The sequence below is a fragment of the Scyliorhinus torazame genome, chromosome 22, assembly GCF_047496885.1.
Source record: "Scyliorhinus torazame isolate Kashiwa2021f chromosome 22, sScyTor2.1, whole genome shotgun sequence".
Lineage (NCBI taxonomy): Eukaryota > Metazoa > Chordata > Chondrichthyes > Carcharhiniformes > Scyliorhinidae > Scyliorhinus > Scyliorhinus torazame.
In genome coordinates, this window is record NC_092728.1 from 98,803,592 (window position 1) to 98,829,936 (window position 26,345).

The following is a 26,345-nucleotide window of genomic DNA, read 5'->3' on the forward strand; positions in this document are numbered from 1 at the left end:
TGAACTGTTGTGTCCCTGTGCTCCGGGATAGCAAGTTACTGGGCGGCTAGGCCGCGAGCCAGTCCAGGAGTTTCCTTGTTCCTTTGTTGCCAGTTAGTAACTTGAGGAAGCCAGTGGTAAGAAAACCACGGTTTATTTACCTAATACAATATTCCGCTCACGGCAGCAACTCGCTCCCAGTCCAGTCCTTGTTGGGGAAACGAACCACACCAGGCCCTGCTTTGGGACGGCTTTTATGTTCGCTTGCAACGAGCTCCAGCTGGGTGGCCTCCGCCCCCTATCTGGGAAGCTTCTAATCCATGAATCCCAATGGGAGGTCAACAATGGTTTCGCCATGGTCCTTGTGGGGGTTAAATATATTCAACGATGGAGCTTCCACAACCCTCTGGAATCTCTGGAATTCCAGAGATTCACAACCCTTGAAATGAAGAAATTGCTCCTCACCTTGGCCCTAAATAATCACCCCACCCGCCTGAGTCTCCACCCCGTGATTCAGTTTCCCTGACCAGCAGAAACCATGGGCGGGATTCTCCCCTACCCGGCGGGGCGGGGGGTTCCGGCGTAATGGAGTGGCGTGAACCACTCCGGCGATCGGCCGCCCTAAAAGGTGCGGAATTCTCCAGACGGCGCCGCAAGGTCTTCGCCGGGCGACGCATACGCGGGAGCGTCAGCGGCCGCTCACGGCATCCCCGTGCATGCGCAGGGGAGGGGGTCTCTTCCGCCTCCGCCATAGTGAAGACCGTGGCGAAGGCGGAAGAAAAAGAGTGCCCCCCCCAGCACAGGCCCGCCCGCGGATCGGTGGGCCCCGATCGCGGGCCAGGCCACTGTGGGGGCACCCCCCGGGGCCCGATCGCCCCGCGCCCCCCCCCCCCCCGGACCCCGGAGCCTGCCCGTGCCGCCTTGTCCCGCCGTTCAAAAGGAGGTTTAATCCATGCCGGCGGGCGAGCGTTGACAGCGGCGGGACTTCGGCCCATCGCGGGCCGGAGAATCGCCGGGGGTGGGCCCGCCGACCGGCGCGATTCCCGCCGACCGGCGCTGCACGATTCCCGCCCCGCTGAATCTCTGGTGGCAGAGAATTCGAGACACGGCGGGGGCGGGATTCACGCCAGCCCCCGGCGATTCTCCGACCCGGTGGGGGGTCGGAGAATCGCGCCCCATCTGTTCGTGTCCTCTCACCCTCTCGGGGGGACTCCTTCAGTATGTTTTATGTTTCAATGGGATCGCCTGTCTTTCTTCTAAAACTGCACAGAATTTGGACGCCATTTACAGAAGGATGCAGAGGCAAATCGTGCTAACGGCAGACGCCATTGCGATCTGTCTCTCAGTGTGTTGTACCAAAAAGTGTTTTATGATCTAGCGTCTAAAACAGCTCTCTGCTTCGAACAGAAGCTGGTGATTGGATGTACTCCAGGCTGTTTACCCTTGGACGATTCCTCTGGCTGTCCGTTTCGATCTGCGACTGGGGATGCGTCGCACGTTGATGTGATGCGACTTTCTCTCTTTTTTTTGTTTTCACAAAAAGGATGTTTTTCTCTTCTGTAAGAGGGGAAAAGCTCCCCTGCAGGATGTTAGATTGTGAGAATGATCCTTCCTGAAGGTTCTGGTGTGCTGCATTGCACCATTCCCTGGAGTAGTGTAGGCTTTCCCAGCTTTGCAGTCCTCATCCGCGGGCTGTTTTGAAATAAAATACAGACTGTCACTGTGAAGCTGAGCTGACCTGACTAATGTATCAGCACTGAGATCTGTCCAGATTGTCCCATTCTGCTTTATTATAAACTGACTCTGTCTCCTCCTCCCTTTTAGCAATCTTTCATTTTACCCTCCGCTATGTCTCAGCCTACAATCTATTTTCTCTGCTCTCCTGAAGGAGCTCATTCTTGGTGTGTGTGTGTGTGTATCTTTGCTCAAACTTTTTCTCCCTCTCGCTGTTCCCCCTCAGGCTCTGTCACTGGGAAAGAAATTGTTTTTGATCCTATCTCGGTGCAGAGCTCCTTCGCCCCTGGCTTGTGGGTTAGGAACATAGGAGCAGGAGTAGGCCATTCGGTCCCTCGAGCCTGTCCAACATTCGACTTGATTATTGCTGATCCTTTACCTCAATGCCTTTTCCCACGCTATCCCTTGATGACGTTAGTCTCCGGGAATCTATCAGTTTCTGTCTTCAACATGCTCAAGTCCCACTCCGGAACACCAAACGTACGCTGATGCTCCTGGGGAGTGCTGCGCTGTCAGAGGTGCCGTATCTTGAAGAGTTGTTAAACTGAGTCCCTCTGCTTGTCAAATCCTTGAATCTATTGCATGCAGCAGCGAGCGACATGTTGCACTACTTCTGTTATTACCTCCCCATCCAATCTGATGAGGTTCCCTCTCTGGATCCTGACCCCTCCAACCTCTTCACCGAATTGATCCAGTTCCTCTTTGAAGACTTTGTTTGGTGCCCAGTGGAGTAAAAGTGACTCCATTGAGACCAAACTTGTAGCAATCATTCAAACGTTTAGCAATCATACCGCCCTCCCCGAACAGGTGCCGGAATGGGGCGACTAGGGGCTTTTCACAGTAACTTCATTTGAAGCCTACTTGTGACAATAAGCGATTATTATTATTATTTAATAATTGCATAGAATTTTAGCATAGAGAGGGAACATTTGACCCAACCATGCCTCCCCTCCCCTCACTCTCTCTTGCATTATATAACTTTTTCATCATATGTTTAGGTTTCTATAAAGGCTCTGAAGATCCGAGAACGTGATTCAAAACGATGGGGGGAGACCCATCAGCTGGGTCTGAGAATCAACCCTGAAAAGCTGGCCCCGATTGGGACCGCCCATGACTGAGATGTATGCGCTGTACCTATCTTGCGGCCTTTTCATTTGGCTGTAAATAAACCTCCTTTTCAGGCGGCATGGTGGCGCAGTGGTTAGCACTGCTGCCTCACCAGTTCGATCCCGGCCCCGGGTCACTGTCCATGTGGAGTTTGCATATTCTCCCCGTGTTTGCGTGGGTTTTGCCCCCACAACCCAAAGATGTGCAGGTTAGGTGGATTGGGAACGCTAAATTGCCCCTTAATTGGAAATTGGTTAGCACTGCTGCCTCACCGCGCCAGGGACCCGGGTTTAATTCTGGCCTTGGGTGACTTTGTGTGTGGAGTCTGCACGTTCTTCCCGTATCTGCGTGAGTTTCGACTGGGTTCTCCGGCTTCCTCCCAAAGTCCCAAGATACATAAGAACATAAGAACATAAGAACTAGGAACAGGAGTAGGCCATCTGGCCCCTCGAGCCTGCTCCGCCATTTAATGAGATCATGGCTGATCTTTGTGGACTCAGCTCCACTCTGCGGCCCATACACCATATCCCCGAATCCCTTTATTCTTTAGAAAGGTATCTATCTTTTTCTTAAAAACGTTTAAAGAAGGAGCCTCAACTGCTTCACTGGGCAAGGAATTCTAGAGATTCACAACCCTTTGGGTGAAGAAGTTCCTCCTACACTCCGTCCTAAATCTACTTCCCCTTATTTTGAGGCTATGCCCCCTAGTTCTGCTTTCCCCGACCAGTGGAAACAACCTGCCCGCATCTATCCTATCTAGTCCCTTCATAATTTTATATGTTTCAATAAGATCCCCCCGCATCCTTCTAAACTCCAATGAGTACAGTCCCAGCCTACTCAACCTCTCATCATAATCTAATCCCCTCAACTCTGGGATCAACCTAGTGAATCTCCTCTGCACTCCCTCCAGTGCCAGTACGTCCTTTCTCAGGTAAGGAGACCAAAACTGAACACAATACTCCAGATGCGGCCTCACCAACACCCTATACAATTGCAGCATAACCTCCCTAGTCTTGTACTCCATCCCGCTAGCAACGAAAGACAAAACTCGATTAGCCTTCTTAATCACCTGTTGCACCTGCACACCAACTTTTTGCGACTCGTGCACCAGCACACCCAGGTCCCTCTGCACAGCAGCATGTTTTAACATCTTACCGTTTAAATAATAATCCATTCTGCTGTTATTCCTCCCAAAATGGATAGCCTCACACTTGGCAACATTGAATTCCATCTGCCAGACCCTAGCCCATTCACCTAACCTATCCAAATCCTTCTGCAGACTTCCGGTATCCTCTGCACTTTTTGCTTTACCACTCATCTTAGTGTCGTCTGCAAACTTTGACACATTGCACTTGGTCCCAAACTCCAAATCGTCTATGTAAATTGTGAACAACTGCGGGCCCAACATTGATCCTGGAGGGACCCCACTAGTTACAGGTTGCCAACCAGAGAAACACCCATTTATCCCCACTCTCTGCTTTCTGTTAGTTAACCAATCCTCTACCCATGCTACCACTTTACCCTCAATGCCATGCATCTTTAGTTTATGCGGCAACCTTTTGTGTGGCACCTTGTCAAAAGCCAGGTTAGGTGGATTGGCCATGATAAAATTGACCCATAGGTTAGGTGGGGTTACCCCCTTTCAGAGGGTCGGTGCAGACTCGATGGGCCAAATGGCCTCCTTCTGCACTAGAGGGATTCTGTATGAGAAATGTTATGGGCTCATGTATTCCTCGCAATGATTTTTCCAAAATCATTGTTGAAAGGGGGCACACCTTGAAGATAAAGGGGTCTCCCATTTAAGGTGGAATTTCTTCACTTGAGGGTGGTTAGTCCGCAGTGTTCTCTATCCCAGAGAGCAGTGGAGGGGAGGTCATTGAAGATATGAAACACAGTTAGACAGATTTTTGGTCGCCAAGGGGGTCAAGGGTTATGGGGACAGGCAGGAGTGTGGGATTGTGGTTACAAGCCATGATCTTATTGAATGGTGGGGCAGGCCCGAGGGGCCGAATGGCCGCCGAATGGCCTACTCCTGCTCCTCCTAATTGATGGCCTTGGAACTGCCAAGAAGCAAATGGGATGAAGGATGGGGAAACGAGCTGCAATAGCAGGACAGTGATGGTGCTGTCGAGGCTAGTAACCGCTCCAAAAAGCTCAGCAGCGCCACCAGCCCGCTTTTAATAGTACTGCAGCGAATTGAAATGTTTCCAATGTAACAAAAATAATCTTATATAATTAAAACCATTATCTCAATGATCTGGGTTTGAATTTAATGCAGAAGATTTATTTTCTCCACAGCTGTTTGCTGCCTCTCTTGCTCTTTAACACAAGAGGGTGAATGCTTCCTGACGTGAATGCATTAAGGAGACTTGTGTGACCTTTTCCATTTCTATTCCATCGGGATAGCTGGAAAAGTGAGTTTCACCTTAATCGTGAGATTCCCATAACTTGCATTTATATAGCACCCTTAATGTAGTCAAGCCCTTCGAGGTGCTTCACAGGACCATAATCAAACAAGAAAATGTTAAGTGAGTTGCCTGAGGTATTGGGACAGGCGACCAAACATTTGGCCAGCGTTTGGTTTTAAGGAGCATCACTAAAGGAGGCAGGGAGAAAGGGACAAAGAGGTTCCTGTGGTGAGCCACTGTATTAGGGGATGTAAGGTAGGACCTGCACTACAGGTTCGCCAGTAGCTCCTGCCGGCTGGCTCCGCCCACGGAGAACTGTATAAATATGCATGACCTCCAGTGCCCTGCCATTTCGCCAGCTGCAGCAGGAGGCCACGCATCTGACTGTAATAAAGCCACAGTTGTACCCAACTTTAGTCTTTGTGCAATTGACCGTGCATCAGTTCCACAAAGGAATTCCCAAACTTGGGGACCGGATGGCTCAAGGCAGGATCACCAGATGTGGAATAAAGGAAGTGGGGGATACACAAGAGGCCAGAATTGGAGGATAGTGGATCTCTTTTGAAGATCAAATGGCTGTGGGGATGAGGGTTGTTGGGGGGCTGGGAGGTGGGTGGGGGGAGTGGGAAAGCGGGGTGGTGGGGGATTTCGACATGAGGATGTGAGTTTTCAAATTGGGAGTGTTTCGAAAATCTCTGTATACGTTGGCAAGCTCAGGAGAAAGGGGCTTGGAGTGGAGCCAGGGTCGTTCCACAGTCCGAATGAGGTGAGGGGCCACTGGCCTGTTTGGACGCATGTGCTGTGCCCAGTAATGATGAAATCACAGAATGGTCACACACGCACACGCCCTGAAAAATAATTTGGTCTTTGGGTATGTCGTGTTGGGTGTTCCGATGCACAAATGATCCAACACGGCTGCAGATGGTACAACTCTGTTTTATTGTCTAAACAACGGTAACAACTAACTACTGGCTTGGGTACGTGTTTCACCAGCTAACCTGTGGACCCAGCCCTATCACTATCTTAGTGAGGCACTCAGCACATGGCCTATATCTGAGTGGCGCGCTGTGAGCTCTGTGCTCTGAGCTATCTCCTGGTAGAATGAGCGGGAACTGTGGTGTTCCCTGTTTTATAGTGCGTGTGCTCTCACTGGTGATTGGCTGCGATGTTATGTGTGTGCTGGTTGGTCCAACTGCCTCTCTATCAGTGTGTGTGTGATTGCACCATGATATGCTGATGTGGATATCATGACAGGGTAATTATCCCGTTCCTTTGAAAGTCATGATTGAAGTTATCTCCACGCACTCTCGGTCCAGGCCATAACCACTCGCTGTGGTTATTTTTTTAAAAAAAGAAACGTGTTCCTTGTTGACCCCATTGCTTCTTCAGCCAATCACCATAAACCGGTGTCCCCGACCCCTCTGCTGTTGAGCACAGGTTCTCCCTATCACCTCTGCCAAGACGCCTCATGATTTTGAATACCTCTAACAAATCTCTTTGTGGTGGGTGGCACAGTGGTTAGCACTGCTGCCCCATAGCACCAGGGATCCGGGTTCGATTCTGACCTCGGGTGACTATCTGTGTGGAGTTTTCACTTCCTCCCCGTGTCGGCGTGGGTTTCCTCTGAATGCTCCTGAAGCGTTGGGTCCTCTGCTACACAGACGAACCAACACGGTTGCGAATGGTACAACTCAGGTTTATTTCAAACATCTATTTACAGTTGTATACTGTTTACTGAGGTTCGATCATAACCCTTGAATCTGTGGACCTATTCCTAATTCTATCTTGTAGTGGCACTCAGCACATGGTGGATGTCTGAGTGGCTTGCTATGAGCTCTGTGCCCTGAGCTGTCTCGTCCTCGAGTGCCCAGGAAGTGTCGTGTTCCCTGTTTTGTACTGTGTATGCTCTTGCCTGTGATTGGCTGTCGTGTTGTGTGTGTGTTGATTGGTCCGTTGATCTGTCCATCAGTATGTATGTATGTATGTGCTATGATGTTTACCTGGATATCATGACATTCCCCCTTTTTTACAAGAACATGTGCCTATGTGGTTATAAATAGAGATGTGTACTGAGTGCAGCTGAATGTGTGTGTGTGCAATATCTACAGCATGTACATGGGGCTAAACTATATACAAGGGGCGATGTCGGGTGCGACATAACAACGACATTGTACCATAAACAAAGAACGGGGAAATGTTGAACAACAAAACAAATTCCTGTAACGATAAGAACAGAAACGTATTAACACAGTGGTAGTATGAGTTCAATGTACAAACAGTCTCATAAGTCCAGTCTAGTAGGTGGGTGACGAATTCGGGTTGTCCGTTAGGGTGGCACACCATTCATCACCCGGATTGACAGTGTTAACTTGCATCGGCTGGAGGGTCCTGGCTGGAGACATTCGGTTCCCATCAATGACCGCAACACGGAAGGCCTCCCGGTCGTCTGTGTCACTGGTCTGGATATCGTCTGGGCACAACTCGTAGTAAGGAGGCTGAATGGTCCGCACGTCCCTGCGAGGTTGTCGGAGTTGGGGAACATTGGCAGGTTGAGCTGCTCGACAGCAGGCAGCGTAGTGGCCCACCTTGCCACAGCGGAGGCATTGTCGGGTACTTGCGGGACATTACCGCTTTAAATGTGCGGCTCCACAGTTGCCGCGCGTCGTGACGTCATGGCGTTCGTTGTGCCACTGCGCATGCGCAGTTCGGTCTTGCGTCGAGCGCGCCTGCGCATCACGCTCCTCAGTGTTGCCGTCGTTTTTGGCGCGCACAGGCGCGGGAGGCCTCGAAAAGCGCGCGAAATGGCAGCCCTCATCTGGGCTGCGGGCCGGGAGGAACTCGATCGCCTGGACCCGTTCGGCCTCGTAGGACGCCTGCCTCACCGATCCGGCCGCGTAGGACCCCTGCCGCGCCAATTCGGCCGCCTGAAATTAGGTATAGCGGCTAGTCGCGTTTTCGTGCAGGGCACAGGCTTCGATTGTGGAGGCTAAGGTGGGGCCTTTTATTTTTAAGAGCTGCTGGCGTAGGGTGCCCGAGGTGACCCCAAAAACAATCTGGTCCCGAATCATGGAATCGGAGGTGGTGTCGTAACTGCAGGACTGCGCGAGGATACGGAGATGCGTAAGGAATGACTGAAAGGGCTCATCCTTACCTTGCAGGCGCTGCTGGAAGAGATACCTCTCGAAGCTCTCGTTGACCTCGACATTGAAGTGTTGGTCGAGCTTGTGAAGGACCGTCTTGTATTTGGTCTTGTCTTCACCTTCCGCGAACACCAGGGAGTTGTAGACATGGATGGCGTGTTGACCTGCCGTGGTGAGGAGGATTGCGATCTTTCTGGTGTCCGAGGCGCTCTCCTTTTCGTTGGCTTCCAGAAAGAGCTGGAAGCGCTGCTTGAACAGCTTCCAATTAACGCTGAGGTTTCCAGCAACTTGCAGCGGCTGCGGTGTGTTGACGGTGTCCATGGCGCAGGATGGCAGATTCCGGAGGATTTGGAGGTAGGTACCACAGTTATGAAGTGTTGGGTCCTCTGCTACACAGACGGACCAACACGGTTGCGAATGGTACAACTCAGGTTTATTTCAAACATCTATTTACAGTTGTATACTGTTTACTGATGTTCGATCATAACCCTTGAATCTGTGGACCTATTCCTAATTCTATCTTGTAGTGGCACTCAGCACATGGTGGATGTCTGAGTGGCTTGTAATGAGCTCTGTGCCCTGAGCTGTCTCGTCCTCGAGTGCCCAGGAAGTGTTGTGTTCCCTGTTTTGTACTGTGTATGCTCTTGCCTGTGATTGGCTGTCGTGTTGTGTGTGTGTTGATTGGCCCGTTGATCTGTCCATCAGTATGTATGTATGTATGTGCTATGATGTTTACCTGGATATCAAGACAGCTCCGATTTCCTCCCACTGTCCAAAGATTTTCAGGGGTAGGGTACGGTGCACATCCATATTAGAGTGAGATATGTCAGGTCTTGATTACTCGGATGAGGAATAATGGTGAATAAGATGGAGCGGGGACGCAGCTGACCTGGCCTGACGGGTGGAGAGGTCTGTAGCTAAATGACCCCCAGTACTTCCTCTATTTGCTGGCTGCAGGAAGGGTTGCAAACTGCATAAAAACTTTGCTATGCCATTGAGCACAAGAAACAGACAACGGGGGAGTGGGGTATGATGATACTTGTAACAAAAGATATGGGGAAACCTGATTTCCCCTCGGCCACTCTGAAACCTGTTCAGTCCTCTATCTCTGCCCCCAGTCGTGTCTGCGGGCTCACAGCTCCAGGGGGGTTTTCTGTCCCCCTTTTTACAAAGCAGAGCGCCCTCAAGTGTACGATGCAAAGACTGTCTCCAAGGTGATCGTGAAGGTGGTTGATGCGGGAAATGGAAGTGCTGACCCCGTTCACAGTTAGAAGGGGAGGGGTACATCCCGTGGGGCCGTGCAGAGCAAGGGTTTGGGGGAGGTGGGGGGCAGGATTTTGGGATTTGGCCCAGAGCTGCGACACCAGTCCTGGGGAGTGGGGGTGAAGGCGGTGGTGGTGGGGACAACTCTTCACTACGCAGGGAACAGTTACCTGGCAGTGATCTTCCTCGAATTGGCCAATTGGAGGCCTGAGGGCTGGCGTGCTGCCCAGTTGAGGACTGTGGTTGGGCTCTCTATGCTGGAGTTCCAAGAGGAGGCCTTCTCTCTGAGGGAGCAGCTGAGTGACTGAATTGGGGAAATATTCTCAGTCCTGGCATCCCTCTTGACTTTGCTGCAGAGCTGCCAAAAAAAAGTAAGTAGAAAAATGTGTTTTTAGATTTGTTGAAACGACTTTGGTTGTTTTAATCTGATGTCAGCCTCCTTCCATAGTCACTGGCACTCTCTCAGTAACATAAGACCACAAGATGTAGGAGCAGATGCAGGCCATTCGGCCTATCCCCCGTGCAGTCCTTGCCTGGGGACCTCCGAGGGGTTCCCCAGCACATCTTCCGAGGTACAACCATCCAGAGAATGGAAGGTGTTTAACGATGAGATTGCGGAGTACTTGGAAGTGCATGATAAAATAAGACTGAGTCGGCACGGCTTCGTCAAGGGGAGGTCATGTCTGGGTGGGGGGATTGGGAATATGTGCTCTCTCTCTTCCCCCGCTCATGCAACACTGACTTTGCCACCTATCACTTGTATTACAATCCCAAACCAGATCCCAACAGTTGCTAGGATACCGGACAGAAACCCTAATATTCATTTATAAGACTGCGAGGAAAAGATATTTCGCTCCAGAAGTGATTTTTACGCACAAATTGGGATGTAGTATATTAAAACAAACTTTATTACGAACTTTTAAAAAAATTTAGAATACCAATTCATTTTTTCCAATTGAGGGGCAATTTAGCGTGGCCAATCCACCTAGCCTGCACATCTTTGGGTTGTAGGAGTGAAACCCACGCAAACACGGGGAGAACGTGCAAACTCCACACAGTGACCCAGAGCCGCAATTGAACCTGGGACCTCAGCGCCGTGAGGCAGCAGGGCTAGCCCACTGCGCCACCGGGCTGCCCGTTGATTACTAACTTTAACATCATAAAGCCAAATAGATTTCAGTTACCAGTTGAACAATGCTTAAAAATATAATAAAATGATAACCCTTAACTGCTATCCTCATCTCTAATCAAACCCCACCCCAGGTCAAAATCCACTTTTAAATACAGTTAGCAGACTCAGGAATACTTTACTTGCTGTGTACCTATGTCTTGGCTAAACCACTTTGAGAAAGAGAGTTCCGTCAGGACCCAACCTGCAGATTCTTGCCCGTCCCAAACTATTGTTTAACCTGCCAGCCTTTCCAGAAACTGCTGTTCTAGTCACAGGCAAAATCATGTCTTGCAAAATCAAAACTGCTGGTCTGTCTGCACACCCGTCTACAGAAACTGCTAGTGTGCTCATAGGTCTTATACTGAACTATATTGAGAGCACAGTTTCTTGTCTGTTCACTTCCCAATCCAAAACTGAATTTGAAAACCTGACTGCTTCAGCCCTGGCTACCTCCATTAACCACATCATTTTACTAAAACTGAACACATCTACTCTCCAGGGAACCCTCTTAATATAAGCAAAATTCCTTCAGCTCAACTTCAGCAAACAAAAACCACTGTATGTAATGAATTATGATCTTTTACGATGCTTTAGTTGCACCTCTGTCTCGAAAAGGTGTCTGCCGTCTTTCAAACCAGGATTTTTAAAAACATGATCGCAGCAGTCACACACAAAGCCAGGCTTTTAACCATTACTGCACCAAATACATATACTACAATATATATCTGAAATTCCTTCAATCATCAGACTTGATGTAAGATCAGGTTATACTAAATGCCAAATTCCTATATTCAAGTTACCTTGCGGGTAATGTCTCTGCTGCACAACAGTTTGCATTGGTATAGCGCCCTCCCCACAATAAAATGTTGCAAGGCATATTGCAGGAGTAATTGAATAGAATTTGACAGTGGAGCAGAGTTGGACAGACAGGTAGGTTTATACAAGAGTTTAGAGAGAGGTGCGGGAGGGGAGGGGAGGGAGGTGTGGTGCGGGGGGAGAGAGAGGAAGATAGAGAAAGTGTGTGTGTGTGTGGGGGGGGGGGGGGGGGGAGAGAGAGAGAGAGAGAGAGAGAGAACACCAGCTGGCAGGAGTTCAAATCCCAGGGAGTTTAAATTGACTAAATCTGCAATTCTAAGGTAATCTCCGTAATGTTGATCATGAAAAGACCGGATTACTATAAAAGCTCATCTGGTTCGCTAATGTCCTGCACAGGAGGAGGCCTGTCATCCATCCGCTTTGGCGTCAGGCCAGGCAAGTTGTGTGGCTGATTCTTAACTGCCCTCTGTGGTGACCTCTGTAGTGACCTCTGTGGTGACCTCTGTGGTGACCTCTGTAGTGACCTCTGTGGTGACCTAACCAGCCACTCGTTTACAATAAAGCACAAAAAACTTGAGGAAAGATTGTGGGTGGATTTCAGCGGTTCAGTAAGGTGGCGAATTAAATGGTGGCAATAAATGCCGGCTTTGTGACACTCCCATCCTGTGAGCAAATGATCAAAGACAAACAATGGCAAGTTTGAAGAGGGCAGAAGATGACCAACGGGTCAGAATTGGGAGAAATTCCCACTTCTGGGATGATTGCCGTCACTAAACCATTCAACAGTAAGTGGCAGAGGGCAGCACGGCGGCGCAGTGGTTAGCACTGCTGCCTCACGGCGCCGAGGTCCCGGGTTCGATCCCGGCTCTGGGTCACTGTCCGTGTGGAGTTTGCACATTCTCCCCGTCTCTGCGTGGGTTTCGCCCCCACAACCCAAAGATGCGACGGGTAGGTGGATTGGCCACGCTAAATTGCCCCTTAATTGGAAAAATTGAATTGGGTACTCTAAATTTATAAAAATTAAATTAAATTTGAAAAAACAATAAGTAGCAGTGTTTGTTCATCGTAAATATGTGCGCTCGAGTGTAACTCGAGTGACATTCAGGACAAGGGAAATGGCACTAGATGTCCTTAAGCACCACTCTTGAGCTCTTCGCTGACTGTCTAGACTAATCTGCCCATTGATCCCGAGACTTGTCATCAGCTATTAATGGATGCAGATAAGACAGACAATCACTCAGTAATCCCAGAATCATTTTACCATCTAGAATTCCTTCTTTTGATGAGGTAGCAGGGAGAGGCGAGTGTGGCGTCCTTTGTGTTGCTAAATTCAGGGTGATTGTGTTCACAAAGACCACAAAATAGCTTGAACTTGAGCAAGGCTATGAATTTATTAACACAACTCATTTGGATTCGACACGTGCTCCTAAATAATATACAGTTGATAATTAACATATTTTTTAGAGTACCCAATTCTTTTATCCAATTAAGGGGCGGTTTAGCATGGTCAATCCACCTAAACTGCACATCTTTTTGGGTTGTGGGTGGTGAGACCCACGCAGACACAGGGAGAATATGCAAACTCCATACGGACAGTGACCTGGGGCCGGCATCGAACCCGGATCCTCGGCGCCATGAGGCAGCAGTGCTAACCACTGCATCATTGTGCTGCCCTCAATAATTAACATATAATCTACACTCACCTACAACTAATCTCCACACTATTATAAACTATGATGCTCTCACTCACAGTATCTTTCCTTCAGTCTGCACTCCAACTATGTCTTATATGCTTGTAACTCTAGCTCCCTCTAGTGGCTGACCTAGATATTTCATTAACCCTTGCAGTTCTTGCAATTATGATAATACCACAGTGTGGGCAGGTGCTCAAATGCTTTTTAAAAAAAAAAATTCCCTTTCCAACCCCCAGCCCAATCAGCTGTGCTGGCAGATATTTGAAGTCCTATGTCGCTGGCAGTGAAAGGTTTGGAACGCCCAGGGGGAAATACCATTTGATTTAATCTGATGGGTGCTTGTGTGCTCCAAGGTTGTCCAATATTGCAGCGCCTCTACGAGAATCTGCAGTCTTGTGTAATTGTCCACTTTGCTCAGTAACCTCCTTTGAACCTTCTGGGCCATTGTTTCCCCTGACATTCAAAACTGAGTTTTCAAAGCACGTTTGTGAGCAATTGTTTGTGGCCTTCTCTCCCCCCCCCCGCCTTTCTGCGATTTGTTTCTTCTCTTTCAAAGTGCTGTGTCAGCTGACTGGAGGCATTCCTTTGCCTTTCTGCGTCGTTCTCCTTCCTGCCTGTCCCGAGCCACTTTAGTTTAGAAAGATCAAATCAGGAACGAGCTCGCAGATGGTGCTGTCAGTGCGCTGCCTGGTGTCGTGTGGAGCCGTGAGGAGCAGCAAGATGGCGGGTTTTGTTCACTGGTGTAGGCTCAGTGAACTGAGTTTCATCCAGACCTGTTGTAGAGGCAGCGGTTTTCTACCCTAAGAACTCTGGCCCCCCAGTCACCAGTCCATGGGGACCCCGCTGGAGGGAGCAGGGGGGGGGGGTGGCGGGCATAATATTCTTCAGATGGCTTTCCCACTGGCCTCCGCCCTCCACAATTTCCCAGTGGAGGAGAAAGTCCTTGGCCACTGCTGACCGCCCCCCCCTCCCCCCTCCCCCACCCATGCTTTGCCCCAATTCAGACCCTTAAGTGGCCAGTTGATGGCCTCCATGGACCATTTCCCACCCAGCCTCAATTTGCAGACTGGCGGCAGGAGTTCAGAGATAGGGGGACAAAGTCTGATAAGTGACACTGCCCTGACCTCGGGTGGGAATCATAGAATCCCTACAGTGCAGAAGGCGGCCATTCGGCCCATTGAATCTGCACCGACTCTCTGAAAAAAGAACCCTACTCGGGCCTGCTCACCCACAACCCCACCTAATCTTTGAACACTAAGGAGCAATATAGCACATCCAGTCCACCTAAGCTGCACATCTTTGGACAGAGAGGAAACTGGAGCACCCGGAGGAAATCCACACAGACACGGAGAAAGTGCAGACTCCTCTGCACAGACAGTCACCCGAGGTTGGAATTGAATCCAGGACCCTGGCGCAGTGAGGCAGCAGTGCTAACCACTGTCCCACCGTGTTGCTCCAGGAGGGGGATTATCTCCTTCAATGGCCTCCTTTCAATTTAAGGCAGCAACTGCGCTCCTGGCCTCCTGTCCAGGATGCCACCTAATCTTTTAAAATCTTTACTATTGTCAGAAGTAGGCTTACATTAACACTGCAGTGAAGTTACTGTGAAAATCCCCTAGTCGCCACATTCCGGCCCTGTTCAGAGGGAGACTTCAGAATATCCAATTCACCTAACAAGCACGTCTTTCGGGACTTGTGGGAGGAAACCGGAGGGCCCCCCCCCCACACTACTCAACGTTGGTGCCTTATCAATAGGAAAGGGGAAATTTCCTATTGGAAAAGGGAGGCTTATTGACAAATCCTCCAAAACACAGCTGTCTGCTCGGGTGATGGCAATAGGACAGACTTGTGAACTCAGAGTAAGACCATCTTGGCCTATTGCCACCAGCAGGCCCTTAATTAAACTGCCTCTGCAAATTCGTTCTGGCAGCAGAGGTGAGAGTGACTGCCCTTGACATCAAGGCAGCATTTGGCCGGGTATATGGCACCAAGGAGCCCTAGCTAAACTGGAGTCAATGGGAATCAGGGGGGAAACTCTCCGCTGGTTGGAGTCATACCCGGCACAAAGGAATATTATTGTGGTGGTTGGAAGTCGATCATCTCAGCTCCAGGATATCACTGTAAGAGTTCCTCAGGGTAGTGTCCTCGGCCCCAACCATCTTCAGCTGCTTCATCAATGACCTCCCTTCCATCATAAGGTCAGAAGTGGGGATGTTTGCGATGACTGCACAATGTTCAGCACCATTCGCGACTCCTCCGTTAATTACGTAGTCCATGTCCAAATGCAGCAAGACCTGGACAATATCCAGGCTTGGACTGACAAGTGGCAAGTTACATTCATAGAACATAGAACATAGAACGATACAGCGCAGTACAGGCCCTTCGACCCACGATGTTGCACCGAAACAAAAGCCATCTAACCTACACTATGCCATTATCATCCATATGTTTATCCAATAAACTTTTAAATGCCCTCAATGTTGGCGAGTTCACTACTGTAGCAGGTAGGGCATTCCACGGCCTCACCATTCTTTGCGTAAAGAACCTACCTCTGACCTCTGTCCTATATCTATTACCCCTCAGTTTAAAGCTATGTCCCCTCGTGCCAGCCATTTCCATCCGCGGGAGAAGGCTCTCACTGTCAACCCTATCCAACCCCCTGATCATTTTGTATGCCTCTATTAAGTCTCCTCTTAACCTTCTTCTCTCTAACGAAAACAATCTCAAGTCCATCAGCCTTTCCTCATAAGATTTTCCCTCCATACCAGGCAACATCCTGGTAAATCTCCTCTGCACCCGCTCCAAAGCCTCCACGTCCTTCCTATAATGCGGTGACCAGAACTGTACGCAATACTCCAAATGCGGCCGTACCAGAGTTTTGTACAGCTGCAACATGACCTCCTGACTCCGGAACTCAATCCCTCTACCAATAAAGGCCAACACTCCATAGGCCTTCTTCACAACCCTATCAACCTGGGTGGCAACTTTCAGGGATCTATGTACATGGACACCTAGATCCCTCTGCTCATCCACACTTCCAAGAACTTTACCATTAGCCAAATATTCCGCATTCCTGTTATTCCTTCCAAAGTGAATCACCTCATACTTCTCTACATTAAACTTCATTTGCCACCTCTCAGCCCAGCTCTGCAGCTTATCTATGTCCCTCTGTAACCTGCTACATCCTTCCACACTATCGACAACACCACCGACTTTAGTGTCGTCTGCAAATTTACTCACCCACCCTGCTGCGCCTTCCTCTAGGTCATTGATAAAAATGACAAACAGCAACGGCCCCAGAACAGATCCTTGTGGTACGCCACTTGTAACTGAACTCCATTCTGAACATTTCCCATCAACCACCACTCTCTGTCTTCTTTCAGCTAGCCAATTTCTGATCCACATCTCTAAATCACCCTCAATCCTCAGCCTCCGTATTTTCTGCAATAGCCTACCGTGGGGAACCTTATCAAACGCTTTACTGAAATCCATATACACCACATCAACTGCTCTACCCTCGTCTACCTGTTCAGTCACCTTCTCAAAGAACTCGATAAGGTTTGTGAGGCATGACCTACCCTTCACAAAGCCATGCTGACTATCCCTGATCATATTATTCCTATCTAGATGATTATAAATCTTGTCTCTTATAATCCCCTCCAAGACTTTACCCACTACAGACGTGAGGCTCACCGGTCTATAGTTGCCGGGGTTGTCTCTGCTCCCCTTTTTGAACAAAGGGACCACATTTGCTATCCTCCAGTCCTCTGGCACTATTCCTGTAGCCCATGATGACATAAAAATCAAAGCCAAAGGCCCAGCAATCTCTTCCCTGGCCTCCCAGAGAATCCTAGGATAAATCCCATCAGACCCCGGGGACTTATCTATTTTCAGCCTGTCCAGAATTGCCAACACCTCTTCCCTATGTACCTCAATGCCATCTATTCTAATAGCCTGGGTCTCAGCATTCTCCTCCACATCATTATCTTTTTCCTGAGTGAATACTGACGAAAAATATTCATTTAGTATCTCGCCTATCTCTTCAGACTCCACACACAACTTCCCATCCCTGTCCTTGACTGGCCCTACTCTTACCCTAGTCATTCGCTTATTCCTGACATACCTATAGAAAGCTTTTGGGTTTTCCTTGATCCTACCTGCCAAATACTTCTCATGTCCCCTCCTTGCTCGTCTTAGCTCTCTCTTTAGATCCTTCCTCGCTACCTTGTAACTATCCATCGCCCCAACTGAAACTTCACACCTCATCTTCACATAGGCCTCCTCCTTCCTCTTAACAAGAGATTCCACTTCTTTGGTAAACCACGGTTCCCTCACTCTACGCCTTCCTCCCTGCCTGACCGGTACGTACTTATCAAGAACACGCAGTAGCTGTTCCTTGAACAAGCTCCACTTATCCAGTGTGCCCAACACTTGCAGCCTACTTCTCCAACCTATCCCCTCCAAGTCACGTCTAATGGCATCATAATTGCCCTTCCCCTAGCTATAACTCTTGCCCTGCGGTGTATACTTATCCCTTTCCATCACTAACGTAAACGTCACCGAATTGTGGTCACTGTCCCCAAAGTGCTCTCCTACCTCCAAATCCAACACCTGGCCTGGTTCATTACCCAAAACCAAATCCAACGTGGCCTCGCCTCTTGTTGGCCTGTCAACATATTGTGTCAGGAAACCCTCCTGCACACACTGTACAAAAAACGACCCATCCAATGTACTCGAACTATATCTTTTCCAGTCAATATTTGGAAAGTTAAAGTCTCCCATAATAACTACCCTGTTACTTTCGCTCTTATCCAGGATCATCCTCGCCATCCTTTCCTCTACATCCCTAGAACTATTTGGAGGCCTATAGAAAACTCCCAACAGGGTGACCTCTCCTTTCCTGTTTCTAACCTCAGCCCATACTACCTCGGAAGATGAGTCCCCATCTAGCATCCTCTCCGCCACCGTAATACTGCTCATGACTAGCAGCGCCACACCTCCCCCTCTTTTGCCTCATGCTACACAAGTGTCAGGCAATGACCATCTCCTACAAGAGAGGATCTAATCACCGCCCCTTGACATTCAATGGCATTACCATCGCTGAATCCCCCACTACCAACATCCTGGGGGTAACCATTGATCAGAAACTGAACTGGATTAGCCATATTAATACAGTGGCTACCAGGGCAGGTCAAAGGCTAGGAATCATGCGGAGAGTAACTCACCTCCTGACCCCCCCCAAAGCCTGTCCACCATCTACAAGGCACAAGTTAGGAGTGTATTGGAATACTCTCCACTTGCCTGGATGAGTGCAGCTCCAACAATACTCAAGAAGCTCAACACCATCCGGGGCAAAGCAGCCCCGCTTAATTGCTGGTCCTTTCGCAAACATTAAAGCCCTCCACCACCGACTAACAGTGGCAGCCATGTGTACCATCTACAAGATGCACTGCTGTAACTCACCAAGGTTCCTTAGGCAACACCTTGCAAACCCATGACCACTACCATCTAGAAGGACAAGAGCAGCAGATGCCTGGGAACTCCACCACCTGGGGGTTGTCCTCCAAGTCACTCACCACCCTGACTTGGAAATATATCGCCGTTCCTTCACTGTCGCTGGGGCAACATCCTGGAACTCCCTCCCTAACAGCACAGTGGGTGTACATACATCTCCAGGACTGCAGGGGTTCAAGAAGGCAGGTTACCACCACCTTCTGAAGGGCAATTAGAGTTGGGCAATAAATGCTGGCCTAACGAGCGACACCCACATCCCACAAATGAATTAAAAAAAATAAGTTGCTACTTTAATGTGTGATGCCAAATCTTCTCTTGCTAGAAGCCTAAGAGGCAGGGCCTCAGTTTTATTCTGCTGACTAATTGAAAGCCTGTGGACCGATTGTTGGTATCGCTGCCATGGTAACGGGGATGCGGGCACCCATTGCTCCTTTCTTGCCTGATGACAAACGGTCAACCCTCAGAATGCCCCACCATTGCTGTCAGTTCTGTGGCACCACCGGCCTACTTGGCAATTTGTTTGGTCAATCAAGCGCACAGACTCTCCTGCATTTGGCCTGGCTCTGATAACCTCCCACCTGAGGATACTGTCCTTGTGTAAGGATGGATTGCAGGTGCTTCATCTGTTGCACAGGTGTATCTGAGAGGCGCAAGGTTGGCCCTGTATTATACTCTTGAGGGCCTGCGTGGGACTGCTTTGCTTGTCTTAGAGCCTGAGAGCAATTGGAGATTAGTCTCCTCGATGCTGCCTTTGAGAAACTTGGGGGCACGGAGGTGGGGGTGGGGCAGTTGGCGTGAGTTAAAAACATGGTATGTGATTAAACAAAAAATAACTTTTATTTAATTTTCTCAGAACAGATTTTGAATCAGTCAGGGAATCCAGGGTTATGGGGGTAAGGTGGGGAAGTGGAGTCGAGGATTATCAGATCAATCGTGATCTGATTGAATGACGGATCAGACTCGAAGGGCTAAATGGCCTCCTCCTGCTCCTGTGTCCTATGGTCTAAGAGTTAGGCAACATTGCAAATGGTGAGGTGGGGGAAATATGTGGTTTTTGACTGGCAATCATCCAATCGCTTTTCTAATTGCCATAGGAAGGCGGAGCAGCACGGGGATGGATTGGTCTCTGATGGTGAGACGGAGGTTGGGAGGTCACCTGACCTCGTTCAGCATTGACAACCCTCAGCTTGCATAAGGTCAGAGGCTGATCTGGTTGTGTGTTCAAGAAGGTTTCAACACAAGACCTCTGGTCACAGTAACTTCATTGCAGTGTTAATGTGAGCTTACTTGTGACACGAATAAAGATTATATTATATGCTTCCCAGTTAAACATCTCATAATTTTCTTTATAGCTAATAAAGCAAAAGTTGGCATTGACTTTACTTTAATGTTCCCACGATTTGTAATTGGGTTTGTTTCCGCAGTGTCCTAGAGACCCAACAATCCTTCCCAGGCCTCACAAGGCTTATAAATTGATTAAAACATGAAAAGGAGAACCATGCATTCTCTCATCTTTCTATTCCAGTCAAAAAGGCTATAACTGATCTTGATCAAGACTTCGCCTTGCCACCCAGTCCCCCTATTGCTTGATTCTCGTTACTTTCCATTGTCCATTGATCTCTGCCTTGAACATAGTAGTGGACTCGCCAACACTAAGGGCATTCAAATGGTCATTGGATAGACATATGGACGATAAGGGAATAGTGTAGATGGGCTTTAGAGTGGTTTCACAGGTCGGCGCAACATCGAGGGCCAAAGGGCCTGTACTGCGCTGTAATGTTCTATGTTCTATGTTCTAACACCTGATCCTGCACTGCGCTCTCTGCGATAGAGATCTCCAAATGTTCACCACCCTCTTGAGTAAAGAGCCTTCTCCTCATCTTGCTCCTAAATGATGGACCCTTCTCCTGGAGGCCTATCCTAGGCCGAGGCCCCACACCAACCAGCCAGGAGAAACAACCTGTTAGTATTTACTCTGCCAAGTCTTGTACATTTTGATAAGATCACCTCTCATCTGTCTAAACTCTCCCCTTCGGATATTTCAGGAATCAATAGTCCAGTCAAATGGGCCCAAACAGTGGTAATCAGCAAGAACTTTTTCTTATGTAGCACCTTTTAACAGAAAGCTAATAATCTTTATTATTGTCATAAGTAGGCTTAATTTAACACTGCAATGAAGTTACTGTGAAAAGCCCCTAATCTCCACATTCCAGCACCTGTTCGGGTACACAGAGGGAGAATTCAGACTGTCCAACTCACCTACCAGCACGTCTATCGGGACTTGTGGGAGGAAACTGGAGCACCCGGAGGAAGCCCACCCAGACAGGAGGAGAGTAAGAGCCGGGTTGTGGGCGGAAGCCCTAGGTAGGGTCAGTTCCTCCTCATCCTGTGCTAGGCTCAGTCTAATCCAGTTTAAGGTGGTCCACCGGGCACACATGATGGCGGCGAGGATGAGCAAGTTTTTTGGGGTAGAAGACAGATGTGCGAGCTGTGCGGGAAGCCCAGCAAAACCATGTCCATATGTTTTGGGCATGCCCGAAGCTTGGAGGGTTCTGGCAGGGGTTTGCCAAGGCAATGCCCAAGGTGCTAGGTACGCGGGTGATGCTGAATCCAGAGGTGGCGATCTTTGGAGTGTCGGAAGAGCCGGGAGTTCAGGGAGTGAAAGAGGCCGCCGTTCTGGCCTTTGCCTCCCTGGTAACCCGGAGACGGATCCTTTTAATGTGGAGGGACTCGAAGCCCCCGAGTGTCGAGACCTGGGTCAATGACTTGGCTGGGTTTCTCAGCCTCGAGAAAACAAAGTTTGCCTTAAGAGGATCTATGCTAGGGTTCTCCCGGAGGTGGCAGCCGTTCGTTGGAGAAATTAAAAATGTCGGCAGTAGCAGCATTCCGAGCGGGGGGGGGCGGAGGGTAAGTGTTATTTTATGTTATTTCATGTGGTTTGTGAAGATAGAGCCGATTGGGGAAATGTCTATTTTTTCACCATGTTAATATTCAATGATTACTCTTCTTTTTTTTTCCTGTTATTGTTATAAAATTTTACAAATACCTCAATAAAAATATTTTTTTTAAAAAACCCACCCAGACAGTGGCCCAAGCCGGGAATTGAACCTGGGACCCTGGCACTGTGAAGCAACAGTGCTAACTATAGTGCTACTGTGCCGTTCACTGTGCTACATCCCAAGCTGCTTCACAGGAGTATTTATATTTTTAAAAAGACACTGCGCCACATAAGGAGATATTAGAAAAAGTGGAGGTTATTTGTGCACATCAAACTCTCTCAAACAGTAATGTGATTATAAACCGATCATTCTTTTTGTGATGTTGATTGAGGGATAAATATTGATCAGGACGCAAGGGATAACTCGCCCGTTCCTTTTCATAATAGCCATTTACATCCACTTCGAGTCACATGGTGCGAGTGCTGGAGGTGATTCAGAACTAATCTCTTGGCAGCTGAACATCCTCCAGGGATATTCCCGTTGCCGCTGGAAGTGTGAATATCTCCCAGGAATTTCATATCAACTGAACGGTGCGGATATTGGGCTATGGCTAAAATGTGAAAGGGCATTGGCTCAAAAAGGTGAATTCCGGATTTTAAACCGTGAAAGAATTTGAGTGACACTTGGAAAGGATGGTGAGTGGATATTTCGAGTTTCAGGAGAGCTGCACTACTTCTAAAGTGAGAAGCTTTATTGAACTGAACGGAAATGGCAGCCTAAAGTGAGACTGCCTCAGAGTGGAGTTCGACTGATTGCATTTACAGTGGGGCAGAATCGATTTTAAGAAATAGTTTGATGGGATTGAAAGGGGAGGTGGTGGGAACTGTAGGATCATTCTGGATGGATAGGACTGGCAGAGATGCAGCACCTGGGTCGATCTTTTGGAGACAGCACAGAGCGAGGAAGCTCCTCGGCATGATGTTGAAGCGAGCTTCCTCAACAGGAGCCATCCAAAAGATTAAGGCCGAGAATCTGAAATATTCCTGCAGGACATGTTTAATTAAAATAAGTTTGACACTGACTCTGTCAAGTTAATCTGCTTTGGTGGGCTGTAAAGTTCCACTTCAGCTTTTTTGTAAGTTTATATTTTTAGTATTTGCTCTGAAAATGCCTACTTTTTTCTCATTTATGGACATTGTGTAGCTCTACCATTGGTGGCCTTGGCTTCAGCTGCCCAGGTTTTAAGTTCTGGAACCTCTCTTAAACCCCTCTGCCACCCCCCACCCCCAAACCCCCCACCCCCCCCCCCCCAACCCCCTGCTGCTCTATTGTCCTGTAAGATGCTCCTTATCCCTCTTTGACCAAGCTTTAGATTTTCATCCCTAATATCATGTGACTCGGGGTCATGTTTTGTTTAATATTGTGCCATGGAATGGGTTATTGCCTTAATGGTGCCATATGGGTGCAGGTTATTGAATAAAACGAGCAGTGCAGGAGGGGAGGCATTAAAGATGGAGAATGAGAATTCCTGATACACTTGATACGATTCTCTATCCAAGGTAATGCCCAAGAAAATGCCACGCACCAACGGCGGTCATAGGCTAGCTCAGTCCATCATCCGGAGTCCCTTTCTTCCTCTCCTGCCAGTCTATGTACTGGGAAACACTGGTGGATGAATGGTTCGGTAGTGGCTGCCATGGCAGCATCAGTAACTCTTGTCTCGGAGGCAGAAATTGGTGGCTTCAGGTCCCACTTCGAAGACTTGGGTACAGTCCTGAGGGAGTGCGGCACTGTCTGAGGTGATGTCCGAAATAAGATTATTTGATTGAATAAGGCCCCCCCCTGTCTGTCCCCTCAGCTGGATCTAATGGATCGCCATCGTCATTTCTTGGGAAGGTAGGACAAACCTTGAGCCAAATTTAAAAGAAAACTCGTGTTTCCTGGCCAGCTTGATCTCTGGTGGTCAGCGAGGTTTGGGGAAACCACAGGGACCTGGTGCCACGTTTACCCTCCGACCCATCCCCACCAATGACCCATCTTCCTTCTAGAAGTTGGACATTGACCACTCTCAGGAACTCATCTTTTAATCCTTTTTGAATGTTTGCGGTGAAACTGAACTCAATGCACATACCAGAAACATGTTAGACGATGTCAGCTCCGTGGTATCTCAGCTCCGTGGTATCTCAGCTAGTACATTGCTAATGCACACTTGTGTTCTTGGGCCCTGTTAACTCTATCATGCCCGAGGTGGATATCCAACTGGACCAAGTCTTCCATTTATTTTAATCAAGCATGAATCAAGTCTTCTTGAGAACATTACCTTTTTTTGAAACGGTGTAGCTCTCCAAGCTTATCTTAACTAAATCCCTTAAGCCAGGTATCGATTGCCTTTTTTCAAACCTTAATCAGGGTCTCCATATCCTCTGATCATGTGAGGTGACCGCAACTGTTCTAGATGACGTCTGTCCATCATCTGATACAGAAAAATCATCATATTTCTTGTTTTTTGTTTAATTGTCCTGTGTATAAGCAGCCCATTTGCTTTTGCAGTATCCCCAAGGCCTTGGTCAGAAATCTTCATCGTCTCACGCACTGCAGCCTCCGAGACCTTTCCCTGACCAGTGGATGAGACGCAGGTTTTCAGACGGTTACGCATTAGAAGAAATGGGGGAAATAAAATGGCTGTTCTGCCCGTTGGAAGCCAATGGAAATAGGGAGAGATGTGAAGAGGAGAATGCTGTTGTGTTACCACTAGCTTTATCTTATCACGCAAAGAAAGAATTCTCCCCACTCCTTAAACTACTCACCCTTCAATTTGCGCAATGTCATAACCGCACAGGGGGAGGTCGTTCAGCCCATTGTTTGGTCCATCCTAGCTCTCTTAGAGCAATCCAGTACCCCACTCATCCCGGTAGCTCTGCAAGTTTATTTCCCTCAAGTTCCCTTCCAATTTCACTCAGAAATCACTGATAATCTCTGCTCCAGCAGTCTCCGAGGCAAAAGGGTCATGCCATAACCGCTCGCTGCGTTTATAAAAAAAAAACACATCCTCGCATTCCATACCCATCCCCCGAATCTCTTGCCCACAAACCTCAAATCTCTGTCCATTATCCTTCTACCATTAGCTATTGGCAACAGCTTTCTCAAGAGTTAGAATCGGGCCTGGAAGCAGGGCAGCCTGTTTGGTTTATAGATGGTGTATGACCGAGAGGAATAAATAACTTGTGGAAGAAAAGTAATCCTTACTAAACTCTCAGCCGAGTAGAATTCCATGTGGAAATCACAGGAAGTGCTTTGATGTCCTCAAAATTCTAGCTTGTGGTTGAAAGTCCATGGCTGGTTCTGAGACACATTTGGGTTGGGTTTTTTTTTTGGAATAGTTTTCTTCCCAGCCGTGACTGTGTGTGAAATGATGCTCACATGTCTACAATTCTCATTTTCAGGGATTTCCTTCCTCGAGGATCTGGGATCGTGACCAGAAGACCCCTCGTTCTTCAGCTGATCAACGCTCCGACAGGTATGGAGTGACGAGATGAATGTTGCTTCCCCTGTGAGGTATTTTCTCCCTGTTTTGTCTGTCTGACTGCGCTGCTCACTTCCCCGCACCCTCCCCCATCAGCACTGCAGTTCTGATACTGCCCACTGACACGGGTACATCATGAGGTCTTATAGTCTTCTGTCCAAGGCTCCCTCTGGTTCCATTCCTTTTAATCCCTCCACAGTGTCGGTCTTGTTAAATTGCCACCATGGCAACCCTGTGACAGTTAAAAACCAGTGTGGGTTATTGATTCAATCCCATGTCCCACCATTTTCTGGGACACCGTGTGCAAGACCTTCTAGTTTCCCCGCGGGGTGGATTCAATGGGAAATCCCACCAATGGCGGCGTGACCAGAAGATCCCACCACCGGTCAATGGTGGGGTCACCTCCCGCCGCCGAGAATCATGGCACAGGGAGGCCCCGAGAATCTCATGTCTTATATCTGTGGCTACATGATCCTATACCCTATGTAGGGGACCACCCTCCTCACTCAGAGACCCTCCCCAAACTCTGGTTCATGACACCAGACTCACGAGTGTGTGGTTTGGACAGGATGACCAGCGAGACACGTTTCTCCTGATAACTCACAACTTTACTGAATCAGCCAACCATCCTTGTATGCAGTTCTGGTCGCCTCATTTTAGGAAGGATGTGGAAGCTTTGGAAAAGGTGCAAAGGAGATTTACCAGGATGTTGTCTGGAATGGAGAGTAGGTCTTACGAGGAAAGGTTGAGGGTGCTAGGCCTTTTCTCATTAGAACGGAGAACGACTTGATAGAGGTTTATAAGGTGATCAGGGGAATAAATAGATAGAGTAGACGGTCAGAGACTTTTTCCCCGGGTAGAACAAACCATTACAAGGGGACATAAACTTAAGGTGAATGGTGGAAGATATAGGGGGGATGTCAGAGGTAGGTTCATTACCCAGAGAGTAGTGGGGGCATGGAATGCACTGGCTGTGGAAGTAGTTGAGTCGGAAACATTAGGGACCTTCAAGCAGCTATTGGATAGGTACATGGATTACGGTAGAAGGATGGGGTGT

General features: G+C 48.6%; 1 protein-coding gene across 8 annotated transcripts in view; it reads left to right on the forward strand.

The window, feature by feature from the left end:
* Positions 1-26,345, forward strand: part of LOC140399264 (dynamin-1) — a 309,201-nt gene that overhangs the window by 63,822 nt on the left and 219,034 nt on the right. For all 8 annotated transcript variants that reach the window (XM_072488710.1, XM_072488715.1, XM_072488714.1 and 5 more), the window contains exon 2: positions 25,209-25,282. In XM_072488710.1, coding sequence (XP_072344811.1) covers positions 25,209-25,282 — 74 coding nt within the window. The remainder of the gene's footprint in view (positions 1-25,208; positions 25,283-26,345) is intronic.